Genomic DNA, 17,274 nt, shown 5'->3' on the forward strand with positions numbered 1-17,274 from the left:
TCTTATTTATGATGTTGAGAAAATGAATCGAAATATTACCAAGAAAAATTAGTATTATTAATTCAGCTGCCGTTATTTCATGACGCAACTTCTAACTCAATTTTTTTAGTCCCTAGACAGAATGCTTGTAAAATTCTTATACAAAGGAAAAATAACTAAAGAACTTTTTTTTCTTTACTAAAGAATCTAAACATGTTCTTTAATTACGAAGTTTCTCCAAATAAGGTACAGAATTTTGTGATTTCGGTTTGTTTTTTATCACAGCAAAGCACACTACCTGAGGGGAAGGATTCTTTTGTGGAGGAATTTCTAAGGAAAACTGGCTCGCATACACATTACATATAGGGAAAACAGAAAAACGGCTATGTAGTCAGCCCGTTTGCCTGGATTCGAACTTAGGTTACCAATGTTCAGAGATTTTAAGTCTCTGAGGGCCCTAAATCCTGCCGCGCAGTGCCTCCCTAAATTTTAAACTTCTGCTGCCCAGTGTGTCTACTAAATTCTAAAATTTTTTCATGCGTAAATTTTGCTGCTTGTTTCTTCTCTAAATTCAAAAACTTTTGCCGCCCGGTGCACTGGCTTTGGCGCCAGCCCTGTATGTACAACTCGATTATGTGCATGAAAAAATCAAAACATACAATCTTATACAGAGTTCTTAGTTCCCGCACAAGTATGCGTATGGAAAATCAAAATATACAATCTTATACAAAGGTCTAAATTCCCGCACAAGTATGCGTACGAAAAATCAAAATATGCAATCTTATACAGAGTTCTAAATTCCCGCACAAATATGCGCATGAAAAATCAAAATATACAATCTTATAAGAGTTCTAAATTCCCGCACAAATATGCGCATGAAAAATCAAAATATACAATCTTATACATAGGTCTAATACAAGTGTAAGAATTTTATATTTAGTTATGCATATGTTGGAATTATAAGGCTAACCAATAAAAATGTCTTACAGGTACAAAGCATTAGATTTAGGATAGTAAATAAATATACACTTCAATTTTTCCTTTGCGATATAAATTACTGTTGTTCATGCATGTTTGATGAATATTTAACAAGTGAAATTTTAAATTTATTTTAAATAGTTTTTATATTTCTTAATAATTTAAAAAAAAAATTCTGGCCTCCCAGCTACTTTCAGATTATACTTTCAGCCTGCATGCAATTTGAGTTTGAGAACACTAATCTAAACGAATTAAGAAACAAATTAAGAAACAGAGTTATGTTAGTTATCAAAATATACAATCTTATACAAAGGTCTAAATTCCCGCACAAGTATGCGTACGAAAATTCAAAAGATACAATCTTATACAAAGTTCTAAATTTCCGCACAAATATGCGCATGAAAAATCAAAATATACAATTTTATACATAGGTCTAAATTCTCAAAATTAAGAAAAAAAGTTATGTTAGTTTAAGAGATGCACAGTGAATGGTCTAGTAAATTTATCATCTTCCAATACAACAATAATTAACTATCAGTGAGAAATTTACAGTAGAGCTGTAATTGCTTTAGCAAAGAACTTCTCGTTATATTCGTCCAGTCGTCATTACGTTCATTACAAACAATAACCCGTTTCTAGTGCCGTACCATCACTTAAACAGTCACAATAATACCAATCTGGAAACAGCCTTAATTATCTTATTAAAAGGAACTCGGTGAATTATTTTCCAAGAATTATACTGGAAATGACTTTCACTCGAACGGCTTAGTACGTTTTCGTACACGAAGGTCAGTGATTCCATCATGGCTATCGTTTAGATCAGTGTTCTCAAACTCAAATTGCATGCAGGCTGAAAGTATAATCTGAAAGTAGCTGGGAGGCCAGAATTTTTTAATTATTAAGAAATATAAAAACTATTTAAAATAAATTTTAAATTTCACTTGTTAAATATTCATCAAACATGCATGAACAACAGTAATTTATATCGCAAAGGAAAAATTGAAGTGTATATTTATTTACTATCCTAAATCTAATGCTTTGTACCTGTAAGACATTTTTATTGGTTAGCCTTATAATTCCAACATATGCATAACTAAATATAAAATTCTTACACTTGTATTTCTTTCACATAATTCAAAGACATTTCAATTAATCATTAAATAAATTACTTTTATTTAAAATAAAGGGAAGCAAATTATGAAAGCTTTTAAAATTTTCAGAGAAAGTTTACCAAGCAGGACAAAATTTAAGAATAAATAATAATAATATAGTCTGGTTCTCTTACTTATCAGCCGAAAGGAGCGTTGGCCCAGAAGGGCTATTAGTCTCGAACCGGCATTTTGCGTCGGTTCACTATAAACGGCGTCTGACTTTTTAAATTGTTACCACCAAACATTATCGCCCTGTATTATATTTAAAGAAATTAATTATTATTCATTAATTATCATTATTATTTATTATTATTAATGCAGAATATGCATGAATGTATGTATGTTGCTCGAACTGTGAGAAAACGACAGTATTTAGAGCCATCAATTTTGAATAACGTAATCTTGCACCCGAAAATGGTCACTTGGAAGCCCGAATTTTGAATTGCAAATTTCGCTACTATTCGGTTTTGAGGACCGTAAAAAAATCGCCCAAATTATTGTTGATGCCAGTGCTGCCAAAAATAATTGCGGCAATCCTAACGCAAGAAAGGAAATATAATAGGGTAAAATCCTAGTATACTGTGCAGTCTTGGCGCGATTTTGAAATTATCGCCAACACCAAAATGACCCGTTTAACTACTCATCGTATATGTCCCGTTTACTGCTCATCATAAAGTCGCCAAATCCCTTGTGCACCGGATACTAGGATTGAACTTATAATAGTAAATAACTATTTAAAGATAGGGTTAATTTAGATTAGTTTTAATTTAGATGAAAGGTTAATTTCATATAATACTTTTTTATTACTATAATTTATATAAAAAAGGCTAAACATGACTGAATGGAAGCATAAGATTAAATAACTATTTCAAATCATTATTATAATTTATATATAAAAAAAGCTAAACATAACTGAATGGATTCCTGCATTGCTATTTCGCTACCGAGTTATCGCTAAAGCATAATTTCAGCTCGTTGGTTGGCCCACCAGCGGCCGAGCGGTAAAGACGCTGAACACTGGTAGTTCGGTCCGAGGTTCGAATCCTGCGAACGGGCTGGCTGCATGGGCGTTTTCGTGGTTTTCCCCATGTGTAACGTGTATACGAGCCAGTTTCCCTTAGAAAGTCCTCCACGAAAGGCATCCCTCCCCTTAGGCAGATAGCCCTAGTGTGCTTTGCCATAATTAAATACACCACATACACCACCATCTCGTTGGTTGTTCAAACATAATTTTCTATAACGAATGATGCCTTTTCTTTGACAAAATTCTCGGGTAAAGTTCCACTTATTTGTTTGCCGCTTTTTACAAGGGTAAAAACAATTGGATTTTTGTCAATTTTCTTTGACTTTTTAAGTGAAAATAGGTCGATATGTACACAGATAAAGTCAAGGGTGTGCCCAGTGCCATTTTTGTCCAATTCTGGGATTTTTTTTAAGTGAAAATAGGTCGATGTGTACATGGATACCGAGTATGTGCAATTCTTAAAAACGCGTTCTTAAAACAATTCCCAAGTTGCTAAATCCATAGCATATCAAAAAAGAATTTAAAAATTAAACTAGTATTTCAATGCCGTCTTAAGAAATATAGAACTATCTAAACTTATGCAATTTGAAACCAGCACGTACGCTAGATTTGGCGCGCTGCTAAATGGGCGCGATTGGTATATTTGGCGGTTTTGCTCAAACATTTTCGCTGCAATTTTTTACGGCTTTCAATCTCAAAACCGAATAACTAAAAAACCAAATTTGTTTTATTTCATATTTTGTAAAACTTTAACAAAGTCTTCATTAACAAACTCAACGCTTTCAAAGAGAGAAAAATCAACACTGTAAGGGGGGATTATAGCGGTTGAATTGAATTTTATGTGATTTAAGTTCGAAGAACATGATATTTAATAAATAAAGATAACACACAAAACGTTAACAAACAGTCTTTTAGGAGTAATATAAAATCAGAAAGCATTCAGAACTTTTTTTAAAATTTTTCTCCGACGCATAAATAAAAACACATAATATGTTTTTATGTAAATAATTATAAACTTCTCTTACTTCTTACTGTAAGCTTGACATTTAATAGTATTTCGATTCTGATACAGGTCTTAGAGAGAAATTACTAGAAATTACCACGGATTGTAAATGCCCATCGGTCAATCTGATTTTTTTCTTATTAATTTTGAGTTGTGAAAAAAAAAAAGCTGTTCACATATAAATGTATTCCCAAGCAAAGCGATTATTGTCAGTGAATAGGACGTAACTGAGATTATTTATTTTTTGACAAGTACGAATAAAAATAAAATCTGTACTTTGAAATAAAATTTACATCACACTGTAAATTATTTAGCTCCACTTAATAAATTTTCTGGTACGTTATTCAAGTTCGTTTTTAATAGAAATGAAAATAATATAAATTCGGGCTTCAAATAACTAAAATTTTCAACACCGTATTTGGAACAAATACGTAACTGAAATGATTTCGCTGGCCGCATAAAATTGCTCCGCGAGTCGCACGCGGCCTGCGGGCCACCAATTTAAAACCACTGGTTTATATGATCTGTTTTATTTACAATCAGAAAAGATTTACTTATTATTATTTAATGCGGCACTAATGCTTACAAATCATTTTAAACCACCACTTATCACATCTAACGAATGATAGAACACTTTACTATCGTTTCATAATCAAACATCCGCCAGCTATAAGGAGTATCTGCGCAGTTGGACAGCAAATCAACGCCCTAGGGCAAGACATCTGGGAGCCACAGTAGCATGGTACTGCAATGTACTCAACGATTAGATATTCGCAGTATGTACACATTCTGTAATACACATTCCACATTCAATTTCGAGCCTCGTGTTAACATCTGCTTTCAATAGCCACCAACTTGCAGAAATAATGTTACTAACATGTTTATCAGTCTAAAGCACTGGGCACCCAATGGAATGATGTGTTATCATAAATCGAAATATATAATATCCGTACAATGCACGAATGTAGTGTATGCAACGAAATATGTAATTCATGCAACAGAAGCCCCTAATGAAAGTATGTACATTATGTATTATGTGAACTGAGCATATTTCCGCACAGCGCTACTGCTTTACGCACATCTTACTATGTCTCATATGTTTCTTCTGTGTGTAATATTTGCATTTATGTGCTCGACGTGTTTCCATATGTATTCTATGTGTCATGATATGTATTCTCGTGTGTGTTTTTATGTCTTTATGTTACGTAATTACGCGTGTGTTTTTATGCTTTTACGTTTAATTTTGTATATCTATGTGTTTCAGCTTATATGAGTGTTTTAGTGTTTTAATGCTATCCTTTATATTCTTTTTTAAGTTACTTTGTGTTATTAACAACGTCCTATGTAAAAACTACCCGACATCTAGCACCTGTATGGCCATGTAAACTCCCGGTGCAGCCTCACGGGGCTCCAGCGAGTTGCTTCTTCGAGATAGTGGAGGACGTGGGACATATGCCTGTTTACCTATGTTATACGCCAGGCGTCCCCGTCCTCCGTCACCTGTCTACAAATCAGGTACAAGCTAATACGGAGATTGCCATAGAGCAGCTCGCGATCAGCAGCGTGCCGCTCTTATGCAAATAATATGTATGAAATATAATAGACAGAAACTACTCAGTGTCCCAAAAATAATTAATCTATTTCCTTTTACAACGTTACGGACGTTTCTTTCTATTTGAAACCTGTTCCACTACTTTTAAAATGATATAGTAAATACCAGCTTGTGGCTTTTAGGAAATCTAGTTGCGTCTCTCGAAGTTTCTGGAATTTCAAAATTCAACAATTAATCTTGTTTTTCTGAAATATAAAATCATGTATATGTGTTTGAATTTTAAAGAATCGGCACGATTTTTGGTATTATATATTTAATTATGACCAATGGATTGAAAACCACGAACGATAGCCTTTGCATGACGCAATTTCTACCAGACGACAATCACAAAAATTAACAAGTAAGTTTTAGAATAGAGGTTCTCAACCTCTGTTCAGACGATCTCCGCGAGACAAATCAACTCGAATTTGTGATTTGAAAACTAATTCGAATAGAGGTTCTCAACCTCTGTTCTGAAATTCCGCCCTGGGGGAATTTCATAGTTTCAGAGGGAATGCGGTTAACATTTTACTCACCTGTTAAGTATTTAGCTTTAATTAATGGCTATAAAATATACTTTGGTTAATCTTTGGATTATGGTAACTAGGCGATTTTTTGGCTAAAATTTGGCGACTAACCCTGTTACAGCAACCTGCTAGTTTTGTTTTGTACGCCATTTTGTTTTCACGAAGTAAAGGCATGTTTTTTTTCTTACTCAACATTTCCAACATTTTTTTCCAACAATCTGTTAGCCGATTTACGCTTATGCTAGAACTTTTATGGAACAAAAGTGCTTAATCATGACGAAGATTAGGTGCGAAATTAGGACAAAGTGCAGAATCGCTCACTGCTTGCCGCGTTTTTACGAATTGCACATACACGGTATCATCCATGTACACGTCGACCTATTTTCACTTAAAAAGCACCCTAGAATTCCACAAAAATGGCATTGCGCACACTCTTGACTATATCCATGTACACTGCTAAAGTCCTAGCTAGTAACCTTTATCGCCTTACCAAAATATCGCCAAACTACCTGTTACCATATTCCAGAGATTTGCCATAATGTTAATGTCTAAACCAAGAAACAAGCAATATACTTCCTAACCACACACACCACAAGCCCTTACAAATTTACCGGAATGATGCAACCGATTACGTCATAATAGGGTTTCCATAACATTCAACTACACAGGCTACCATAAATGAAACAACAACTTCGCGATAATACAAGGGGTACCCTTAAGTCAACTCTAATCGACCTATAGTTTAAAGGGCAATATTAAGAAATTACTAATGTTAGGAGCACGGTGTATTCATGCAAGTTTAGTCTATGTAACACAAGCGTAAAGCAAGTTCAAAAAGTTTGTTCCAAAAAATAAAATTAATGCTACAAAACAGTACAACCTCAACACTGTTGAAAGCAAATTAATGCCATTAATTCTTTTCTTAATCTAGCTGTATTGTTTATAACACAAAATTCTTTTGCTACTGTATATGTGTTTCAAAGTTAAAAGGTAATACTCAATTTTTTTTTTTAAATTAACTTAATTTTAGCTATTTTGTCCGTTCTAGTTGTTCACCTGAGGCAACTTCCTCACTAACCTTTGTCCCTACCCTAACATGGAAAAGTCCTTCACTTAGGAATTTTATGTAACTTGGACGGTTTGCGTATTGAAGGACAATAACTGTTAGCGAATTAATAAAGAAAACTTAATCTAAAATATTAATAAACTCAATCTTACTGATTTAAAACTCTTATTAGTAGATAATTACCAAATAATAATCTGAAAAATTTCTGTTTATAATTAGCTGTTTAACAATTTTTATGAATACTCATGAATCTTAAATAATGCCATAACACTGTTGTAATTTTGCGCACGACAGAACGCCACAGTATATTTTTCCTGTTAGTTTGCTTGCATAACAGACGAAAAGGTGTATGGAAATCGCGAATCAAATACCTACGCTGTTCAAAAGAGTCATAGACACGCATACACACCCACGCACGCACGCGAAACACTGGGAATCAGCAACACACCTGTTAAGGAACAATAGCAACACTGAATGGACACATTTCGTTGAGGTACGGGGTAAGTACCGCCAATGCAGCGCATGCTCATAACTTCATCTGTTCATTCAATATTGATCCGAATTGCTTCCAGAACGAGCAAGGCTGGGGATTCCCCTAAAATTCCAACATTTAATGTGAATAATAAGCTTATAAAAGAAGCAAGTTCTCGATGGTAACGACCTTGAAACTTAAGAACAACACAAATTTAAAAGGAAATTCTTTGCATGCGTGTAAAAAATACTTTGGATTTGTTTTCAGAGAATATTAAATAACCCGCTAGCTAAATATGACTAGAGAAAACCCTTAAACAGATTTTTTACAATCTTAAACTGACTACTCATCTACCTTTAAATACTGCTTTTAAAAATATATCTACATTTATAATAGTGAATATAAACAAGATGAAAAGTAATTAGTATTTTGTGTTAATTCATTAGTGCATAAAAAAGAATATGACACAGATGGCAAATCCAGAATCTTTAACTTATTTACTCTTGTTTACGTTAAATTATTTAATAAAAAATAATTACAAAAACCTTGTTAATCATTGGGGCATTAATTTACAATTAGGTAAAATCCTAGTATACGGTGCAGCCTTGGCGCGACTTTGAAAATTATCGCCAACACCAAAAATGATCCAAAATACATCTATACACATAGTACATGTATATACACACATAGTGTATATATATACCATGTTTAACTGTATATTTTCTTTGAATGACCCGTTAACTACTCATCATATAATATATAGTTTGATTTCAGGCATTTGCATGGAATCAACGTTCCACCCAAGTTCAAATTTATTGCATTTCGTACATACTTCATCACATTTAGATACGTTTTCAGATTTGTTGCACATATGTTTCTCATGAGCGGTACCTTACATATATAGCCATATATTTAGCATTAAGCAGATTTTAATTTTTAATACTCACTAAAATATAAATGTGGAATATATAACTTTAAGATTGATAGCAAAATAAATAAATAAATAATTTTTGTGTGTGTGGGGGGGAAACAACTTGTTTTTAAAATCTTGTTTGCAAATCCCCTCTTCGATAAATCATCGCTTATAATATAATATACCATACGCAGTTTCTTTACAGCCACAGACAACAAATAACAGCTTCAGTATTTATTACTTTGATACGATTTAAGTCATAGGAAGCACTTCCGCAGAGAACCCGGTAAATGTAAACATCGCCAAATTTGGCGATAATAGTTCAAACCTGGTAACCCAGCAGATTTATCCTATTCGCTTGTTCGAAGTTTGCAACCATTCCTCTTGCGTTCATTTTGTTGAATTATCGCTGTTGTTGTTCGCATTTGCAGATTTATATTATTCTTCTCTTATTTATTATTATTTTTTCTGAATTTTTTAACAATGAATAGATAGAAATATTTTCGTAGATAGATGCTGGTTCTCCTCGGGATGAAAGGAAGAAAATACGGCGGGAGAAGTGAATGCTAATTTGTAACACGGCTGTTCACGTTGTTTTCTTAATTAACAGCTCTAAGAACCATGAGCAGAATCATCAGGTTTCCAACCTCTAAAATAATTTGTTTCCGTAGGCCGCAAAAATGTGCATGTGCATTTTAAATAAATAAATAATGCTTTTATTTTTATTGTTAGTTATTGTCATCTAAAATTATGAGAATAAATCAATTTTGATGGCGTAAAATTTTAACAAGATAATGTTAATGCTTTTCTAACAATAACCTTTCAGAGGATGGTAGGTGTGACATAAATAGATGATTAAATTGAAATCAAAATTATTGGTTATCTAAGATGACAGAATAGTTTGATGCATCACCATGGTCACCACAATTAACAAACCACTGCTGGTGTAAGGAATATATTGTTTTCTGTATTAACTGGAATTTAAGACAATTTTTTTTTTTTTTTTCGTTTGTCGCGTTTAACCGGTTAATTTCAGTACATTAGTACTAATTTATATTTTTAAATGAATATATTACGTTTAACCGGTTAGTTTTACATCTACATGCTTATTATCTGTGAATTTTTACTACCACATGCTTAATATACTGTTTTGTCTGCTAACTTGAATTTACGTGCACTAAAAATCACGTTAACAAAATATCACGTTTACGGCTCGGCTCATCGAGTAAAAATGCAACGGCGAAAACGGGTTTTTTCCCGAAGCGCCAACGGGTTCTCTGCGGATGAAAACCGAAATTATTATGCCTAAGATCTATGCGATCAAGAATATATATAGAAACAAACCAATACTCACTTTCATTCATGCAGTTGGCCATTATCCTTGATTAGCACTGCACTGTATATATTGTTTCAGACAACAATGAGCGAAAACTGTATGACGGCTTCTGTATAAATTTTTCACCGGTTTATTGCGTTTCCTCTTTTCGCGTCGTACCCCTCCCACGGAGAAGGTTACTAAGAAGCAGTCAGAACGCCAACTTTTTCGCGCGTGCGCAGAAGTTCCCGTAACAGAACGGGAAGTCAGAAAGGAAGAGGGAATTTTCAAGGGAATTCTAGCGCTTGGCATTGGCATAATACTAAACTTGGAATTACCGCCAAAAGTGCTTTCATGTTGTCATACGACTACAGTGGTTCACTAGTGGGAAAACGTGTAGAAGCGAAACATTTTTATAATTTTTGGAACATGAGAAGTAGAAGAGAAAATTGTCCACGTTAAAATGCAATTATTTTCAGGATGAGGAATTTTTATGGGCTGCTCCCTACAAAATCACTTTAGAATGGATTAGAAATCAAAATAAGATGCAGTTTGATCTGATTCTGAAGAACACTAATAGAAATATATATACATACCTTCCTTTTATCAACTGATATAATGTTTCGCTTTTATTACTTTTTCACTTCCCTTTCATTTGTTCTATTATTGCACTTAATTTTATGACTTTTTTAAAAATTATTATTAAATTTCTCATTTTATTTAGTTTTTATACTTAACTCTTTACATACTTGTCATTAAATTTATTCCGATTTAGTTAATTAATGCAGAAGTTATTAACCCTTTTATCTCTTTATATTGTTGTATGCGTACGGTTTCGTTACGAAATGAATGCACAAGTCCGATGAAAAATGAAGAAAATTTATTATTATCACAACAAATATGATTAAATGTCCTCAAATAACCGTGCAGTATCACAATATATCACAGTAATATCTTCTAACTACTCAAACGTTCAAGATAACTTAAATCAAAACAGCTAAAGAAAGCTAATCCGCGAATTCGCTACAGTTAACAAGAGCAGTTTTCTAAACAACAAACTACGTAACTGCTACGAACTGAGAGGTTTTCCTCCTTTTATAAGACTTTTAGATCGCGTGCGAGAATTTTCTGGTACTTTCTCGAAATCAAAACGACATATTTATTTATTTAATGTTAAATGCACGTGCTCTTGTATTTTCAATTTTTCCGCCTTAACTTTCTTTTAATATTCGTCACGCGCTGCGCTGTGCGGGAAATAAAACTATTTAATTTATAATTGAACTAACATTAGCTTTTTAAATACCAAATTCGTAACACTGCCCCCTTCCCAAGGACTGCACGTCCCGGGCAGTACAATCCCTGGAGAGGAAGCTAAACTTACAACTGTGGCATAAATGCATTAATAAGCATTACATTACAATAATAAAAAACATGAACAATAAATGCAATAAATAAAACAAATCAAATGCTATCAAATACTAAATACAAATCAAATCAAATACACATTTAAAAACAAAAAGAACCATGGTCTTATACTATTTACACTTATTTACATTACATACTATGGCCATAGTAATGAGCTAACCTGTCGTAATGAACGACTTTAGGCTTAGAGTTCGAAGACTTACGGATCCGAACCACGACGTCATTCGTGTTCAGCACTGTATATGGATCATCCGAAGGTGACTTCTGAGATGGAGAATAGCTGGTAGTCTTGCGTTTCGTTTCGGCCCTAGCATGATTTTCGGCGGCTTCCCGAGCTGGGTCTTTCGGACAAGGCGTCGGCATTTACAGGTGAGGATCTCTTCTGAGGATGGATAGTCATGTCACCAGATGCTGAAAGCAGTTTGTTGTTTTTGAAGTCTAAGGAAAAATTGTATTTTCTTAAAAAGTCCAATCCGAGTATGCATGGATCTGTAATATCCGCCACATATGCCGTGTGATTGTAGGCGGCACTTCCAAACGTGATGTTCACGTTTAACTTCCCAGCTATCTCGATGTTGTCACCAGACGCAGTCTGAAGGGTAACACAGGATGGCGTCCAAATAAGTTTATCTTTAAACTGTTGAGATAAATCCTTCCGAATGATGGTAACATTAGCTCCTGTGTCAATGATCATATTGCAAGGAACTCCATCGATGTGCCCATTGATGGACAGTCCGTTACTGTTGCCACTCACTATAGAAATCTTGAGGGCTTTAAAACAAGGTTTTCCATTATCTGGCAACCTCCGTTCCTCGATATGGCCATTCATTTGTTTCCTGCGTCTTTGCTGAGAAATGGTCTCAATGTTCGTACCCTGGAGTGTTCTGCAATTCTTTCGTACGTGGCCTTCAGCTCCACAGTTCCAGCACTTGTCAATTCTTTTACTTCCCTGGCATTTAATTGTCTGTTTAAATCGTATGCCTTATTTTCCGTGCTCTGGGGTGTTCTGCAGTTTCTTCGTACGTGGCCTTCAACACCGCAGTTCCAGCACTTTAGGGTCGGTTTCTTCTCACCACTATTCCGTCTCAAGGCATTCACTAGTCTTGTCAACTCATCCGTTTTATTATCCGTACCCTGAAGTGTTCTGCAATGCCGTCGTAGGTGACCTTCAGATCGACATCTCCAACACCTTCGAGCCACTTTGTTCTCACTGCTACTCCGTATCAAAGCGTCGACTTGTCTGGATAAATCATCTAAACGAGCCATCAATTGGTCCCCTGGCACGTGGACTCGCACAGCTCTGACTGGGTAGCGATCTCTATGAGTTGCTTGCTGGGCTGCCTCCAATTTCACGGCGTACAACAGAGCGCTTTTTAATTCTTTAACATCCGCCATTCGCAGTGCTTTCTCTATTTCAGGGTCCCGGATGCCATCGATGAAATATTGCAGCGACAGGATTTCCCTCGTTTTCCGTAAAGGCGAGTTGGGACAGCCTTTCAACATCCGTGGCGAGTTACTGGAGTGATTCGGTGGGCTTCTGTTGACGGGATTTTAATTGAAGCCTGCTGTAGTCTTTTAAACATTTCTCGCCAAAGCGCAGCTCCAATGCGCCGGATACAGCTTCGAAGTCAAGTCTTTGGTTTTCGGGAAGCGTCTGCAGGATATCCGCTGCGTCTGCTCTCAGCGAAGCGGCGAGATGACAGGCTTTAGTTTGGGAATTCCATCCATTCGCATCCGCCACTATAGTAAATTGTGTTTTATACACTTGCCAGGAGGTCTTCCCATCATAAGTGAATAACTTTAGAGAGGGACGAGCAGGCATGGGTAAAAATTTAAAACCATCACTATTGTTCCCTGCCGTCGCTACGAATTTCTTTCAAATATCCACTTCTTTGGCTACTGCAGAAACCCTATCATCAATTTGTTGTTCGATTTGGTGTTGGACGGCACAAACTCTTCCTTCAATATGTTCTTTCACAGCAGAAACTCTCCCTTCTATATGTTCTTTTACAGAAGAAACTCTTTCTTCTATTTCTTCTTTCACTGAAGAAACTCTTTCTTCAATTTGATCTTTTACGGAAGAAACTTTTTCTTGAATTTGTCCAACTTTCTTTTCAATTGTGTCAATTCTGCCTTCCATAGCTTCAAATTTATTTTCTATTATGCAGGTAATTTCTCTTTTCATTTCTTCTTGACCAGCTTGAACGGCTTTCATTTCGTCCTTAACGGATTCCTGGCTCAATTTCATTTCTTCCTTAACGGATTCCTGGCCCAATTTCATTTCTTCCTTAACGGATTCCCTGCCCAATTTCATTTCCTCTTTAATTTCTTCTTTAAACGAGGCAAAGGATGATATCAACTGCCTTAATTGCTCTTCCATCGCTCTTGTTATTGGCATTCAAATCCCACTCCTGACACCAAAAATTGTTGCGTGCGTACGGGTTCGTTACGAAATGAATGCACAAGTCCGATGAAAAATGAACAAAAATTTATTATTATCACAACAAATATGATTAAATGTCCTCAAATAATCGTGCAGTATCACAATATATCACAGTAGTATCTTCTAATTACTCAAACGTTCAAGAGAACTTAAATCAAAACAGCTAAAGAAAGCTAATCCGCGAATTCGCTACAGTCAACAAGATCAGTTTTCTAAACAACAACAACAAACTACGTAACTACTACGAACTTTTTATTTATTTATTTCTGATTCACCTCAGGTATACAACTACTTTGAGTTTTGACCTGTACAATCTGTGCAGCCTATGAAGGCCATTCACGGTTTTTAGTACATTAAGGTGCTACTGCACCTCGCCCGGGGGCGTGACATTAGAACAAGGTGCAATCATTCCGTGGGGAAGTCAAGCTAAATATACGAAAATTGGGAAATTAGTACTTGGAAAACAAAATCATCCAGCATTCAAGTCCTTGCATGATGCATTCGGTCAGGACAGTAGCGTAAGGTTACTGAGATAGGGTACGCAGTCCAGCAGGTAATCAGGAGTAGAACCACAGCAGTGGGCGTGGTGAGATCACAGAATACACAGTCCTTAACACATAGTAATTGATTCTGAGTCTCTAGCCTGCTCCCAGGCAAATAGCTAATTTTGGCTGTAACACAGTACTTGGTTAAATAAGGTCAGATAGAGCACAAAACACAACTTCATATGTACACTATTTACATATTTACATCACCACCGCGCATTATGGTGAATTGACCGAGGTCTCTTCACCACGCTGTCCACCGTAGGGTCATAATTACCGAGTTCTCTTAGCGTGTGCACTGGAGAATCATCCATTTTTTCGAAGAAGTTGTGCGCCTCCATGAGGATTTGTTCAGGAATGGGCTTTATTTTCAAGTCTGCATGAATGATGCTATTTCGTACAAACCAGGGCGCATTAGTGATGGCTCTCAAAATTTTGTTTTGAAGGACTTCTAGTTTTCTCATATCCGTCTTATTGGCAATTACCCACGCTGGGGCGGCGTAGAGCATAACTGGCCTAATCATAGTGAGATAGATCATGCGTTTAGCTTTTAAGCTCAATTTCGATTTCCTACCTATAACAGTATAAAGCGACATGAAAACTCCGTTTGCTTTATTTACTTGTTTGGTTACGTGCTCTTTGAAGGTGAGCCTATCATCTAGGGTAACTCCCAAGTACTTTGCGGACGAGCAAACTGAAATCACATTATTCTCTGTCTTGATATCCGTGTTCGTAGTGACATTTCTTCTGTAGCGACGGAATTGGACAATTTTACATTTCGCGGTATTAATTTTAATTCTCCAAAGTTGACACCAAGCAGCTACTATGTTGATGTGAAACTGTAGGTTAGTAAGAGCAAGTTGGGGGCTTTTAGATTCCGATAAAATCACCGTGTCGTCTGCATATTTCAGGATTTTAGCATTCAGTGGGTTGGGTAAATCATTAACGAAAATGTTGAATAATTTTGGGCCAATAACAGACCCTTACGGGACGCCGCTGGCAATGATTTTCCTTCCGGAAAGGGAGTCTCCAACTCTCACCTGGAAGGTTCTTCTTTTTAGGTTAATACGAACTGAGAGGTTTTCCTCCTTTTATAAGATTTTTAAATCACGTGCGAGAATTTTCTGGTACTTTCTCGAAATCAAAAAGACATATTTATTTATTTAATGTTAAATGCACGTGCTCTTGTATTTTCAATTTTTCCGGCTTAGCTTTCTTTTAATATTTGTCACGCTCTGCACTGCGCGGGAAATAAAACCATTTAATTTATAATTGAACTAACATTAGCTTTTTAAATACCAAATTCGTAACAATATTTTATTTAATTATTAGCACAAAGGGAGTTAGCCCAGAAAGGCTATTAATTTCGATTTGGCATTTTGCGTTGAAAACTTTAAATGTCAGTTCTTTTTTCAAATTGTTGCCACCAAATATTATGACCCTGTGTTATATTTAAAGAAATTAAATAATGAAGAATCTGCCTAAATGTATGTATGTTTCTCACACTGTGATAAAACAACGGTACCTAGAGCCACCAAATTTTGAATAACGTAATCTTTAACCGAATATGGGCATCTGGAAACCCTAATTTGGAATTTTATCTTTGTTTTATTATCGATTTCATCTTTTGTAACACTTCAACGAATTTTTGATTAACAAACTTAACGATTTCAAAGCGAGCAATGCAAAACTGTATGGGGAGGAATTTATCTCCAGCGCGAGATTGTGTATCGAAAATTCTAAAGATATGCTCATTTTTAAATTATTTTTCGATATGGCTGTTGAATTGAATTTTATGCTTTAAGTGCAAAGAACATAATTAATAAATAAATGTAACTCACAAAGGGTTAAAAAAGTCCCTTTGGGCGTAATGTAAAATCTACAAGCTGCCGACTTTATTATTATTATTATTTATTATTGTTTTACCTGCTGTTGTTTTATTTATTTGTGTTTAATTTATTTAATTTATTATTGTGTTTAATTTATTTTTGTTCACCGTTCCTGATTAGGTAATAATCCCAGACCTTAATAGGTCCACGTCCACCTATTAAGCTCCAGCATTGTTGTCACGTTTGTGTTCTAATAACTCAGCTTTCACGAACGCCTTCTAGCGGAAAAGACAAAAAGTAGTTAGTTGAACGGGTGACATGTCTAACATAAATCAAAACGATAGACCGTCTCCTTATATAAGAAACATAATGTTTGTATTAATTATAATTTGTAAATATCTTTCACGTGTTAATTAAAATTTCTTACAAAAAATTTATAGTAGTGTTTCGCTGTGAATAGAATTTCTGCAACTAACGAATATTGAAAGGAAAGCAAGTTCTGGGCAGCCCTTTAGAAGGTGAGGGAATTTTCACTTATCTATTTAGTGATCTAAAAAAATAGTAAAATAATAAAAAAAGTTTATAAAAATTTTTAACAATTGTGATTTTGTAAATTAAGCACTGACTGCAATATTAAAGAATTTCATACAAAAAAAGGTTGAGATCTTCAGTTTAATGAGCAAATCGAAATATCTGTAAAACATTAAAATGAGATAAAAACAGGAATCAAAATTTAAATCGGTTGGAAAATTAAATACACTTTTCTCAAAACATACCAAATTGATAAATTTAATTAACAAAAAAAAAAAAAAAAAAAAAAAAAAAAAAAAAAAAAGTCAGCACAGTAGTATGACTATTTCTTAATATTCAGAATGATCGTAGAAATTGCAGTTAAAATGTTTGTATGAATATCGTAAAAAGGAAATGGTAACTTCACAATTTATTTCAATCAAAAAGCCAGTTGGTCAAACAGAAGAGGGTTGGGTAAATTCCGTAACGGGAAAGTGTTTTGA

At 34.9% G+C, this 17,274-nt stretch overlaps 1 protein-coding gene across 2 annotated transcripts in view; it reads right to left on the reverse strand.

Moving 5' to 3' along the window:
* LOC118184877 (uncharacterized) overlaps positions 1-10,242 on the reverse strand; it is a 75,895-nt gene extending 65,653 nt beyond the window's left edge. Inside the window, exon 1 of one of the 2 annotated variants that reach the window (XM_035354604.2) lies at positions 10,059-10,242. In XM_035354604.2, the coding sequence (XP_035210495.1) occupies positions 10,059-10,080 (22 nt within the window). In that variant the 5' untranslated portion in view covers positions 10,081-10,242. The remainder of the gene's footprint in view (positions 1-10,058) is intronic. The other variant, XM_085824254.1, reaches the window with a different exon arrangement.
* Between the last annotated feature and the right edge of the window lie 7,032 nt (positions 10,243-17,274).

The sequence above is a fragment of the Stegodyphus dumicola genome, chromosome 9, assembly GCF_044657685.1.
Source record: "Stegodyphus dumicola isolate Sdum_Otavi_A_Nest chromosome 9, ASM4465768v1".
NCBI classification, from domain to species: domain Eukaryota; kingdom Metazoa; phylum Arthropoda; class Arachnida; order Araneae; family Eresidae; genus Stegodyphus; species Stegodyphus dumicola.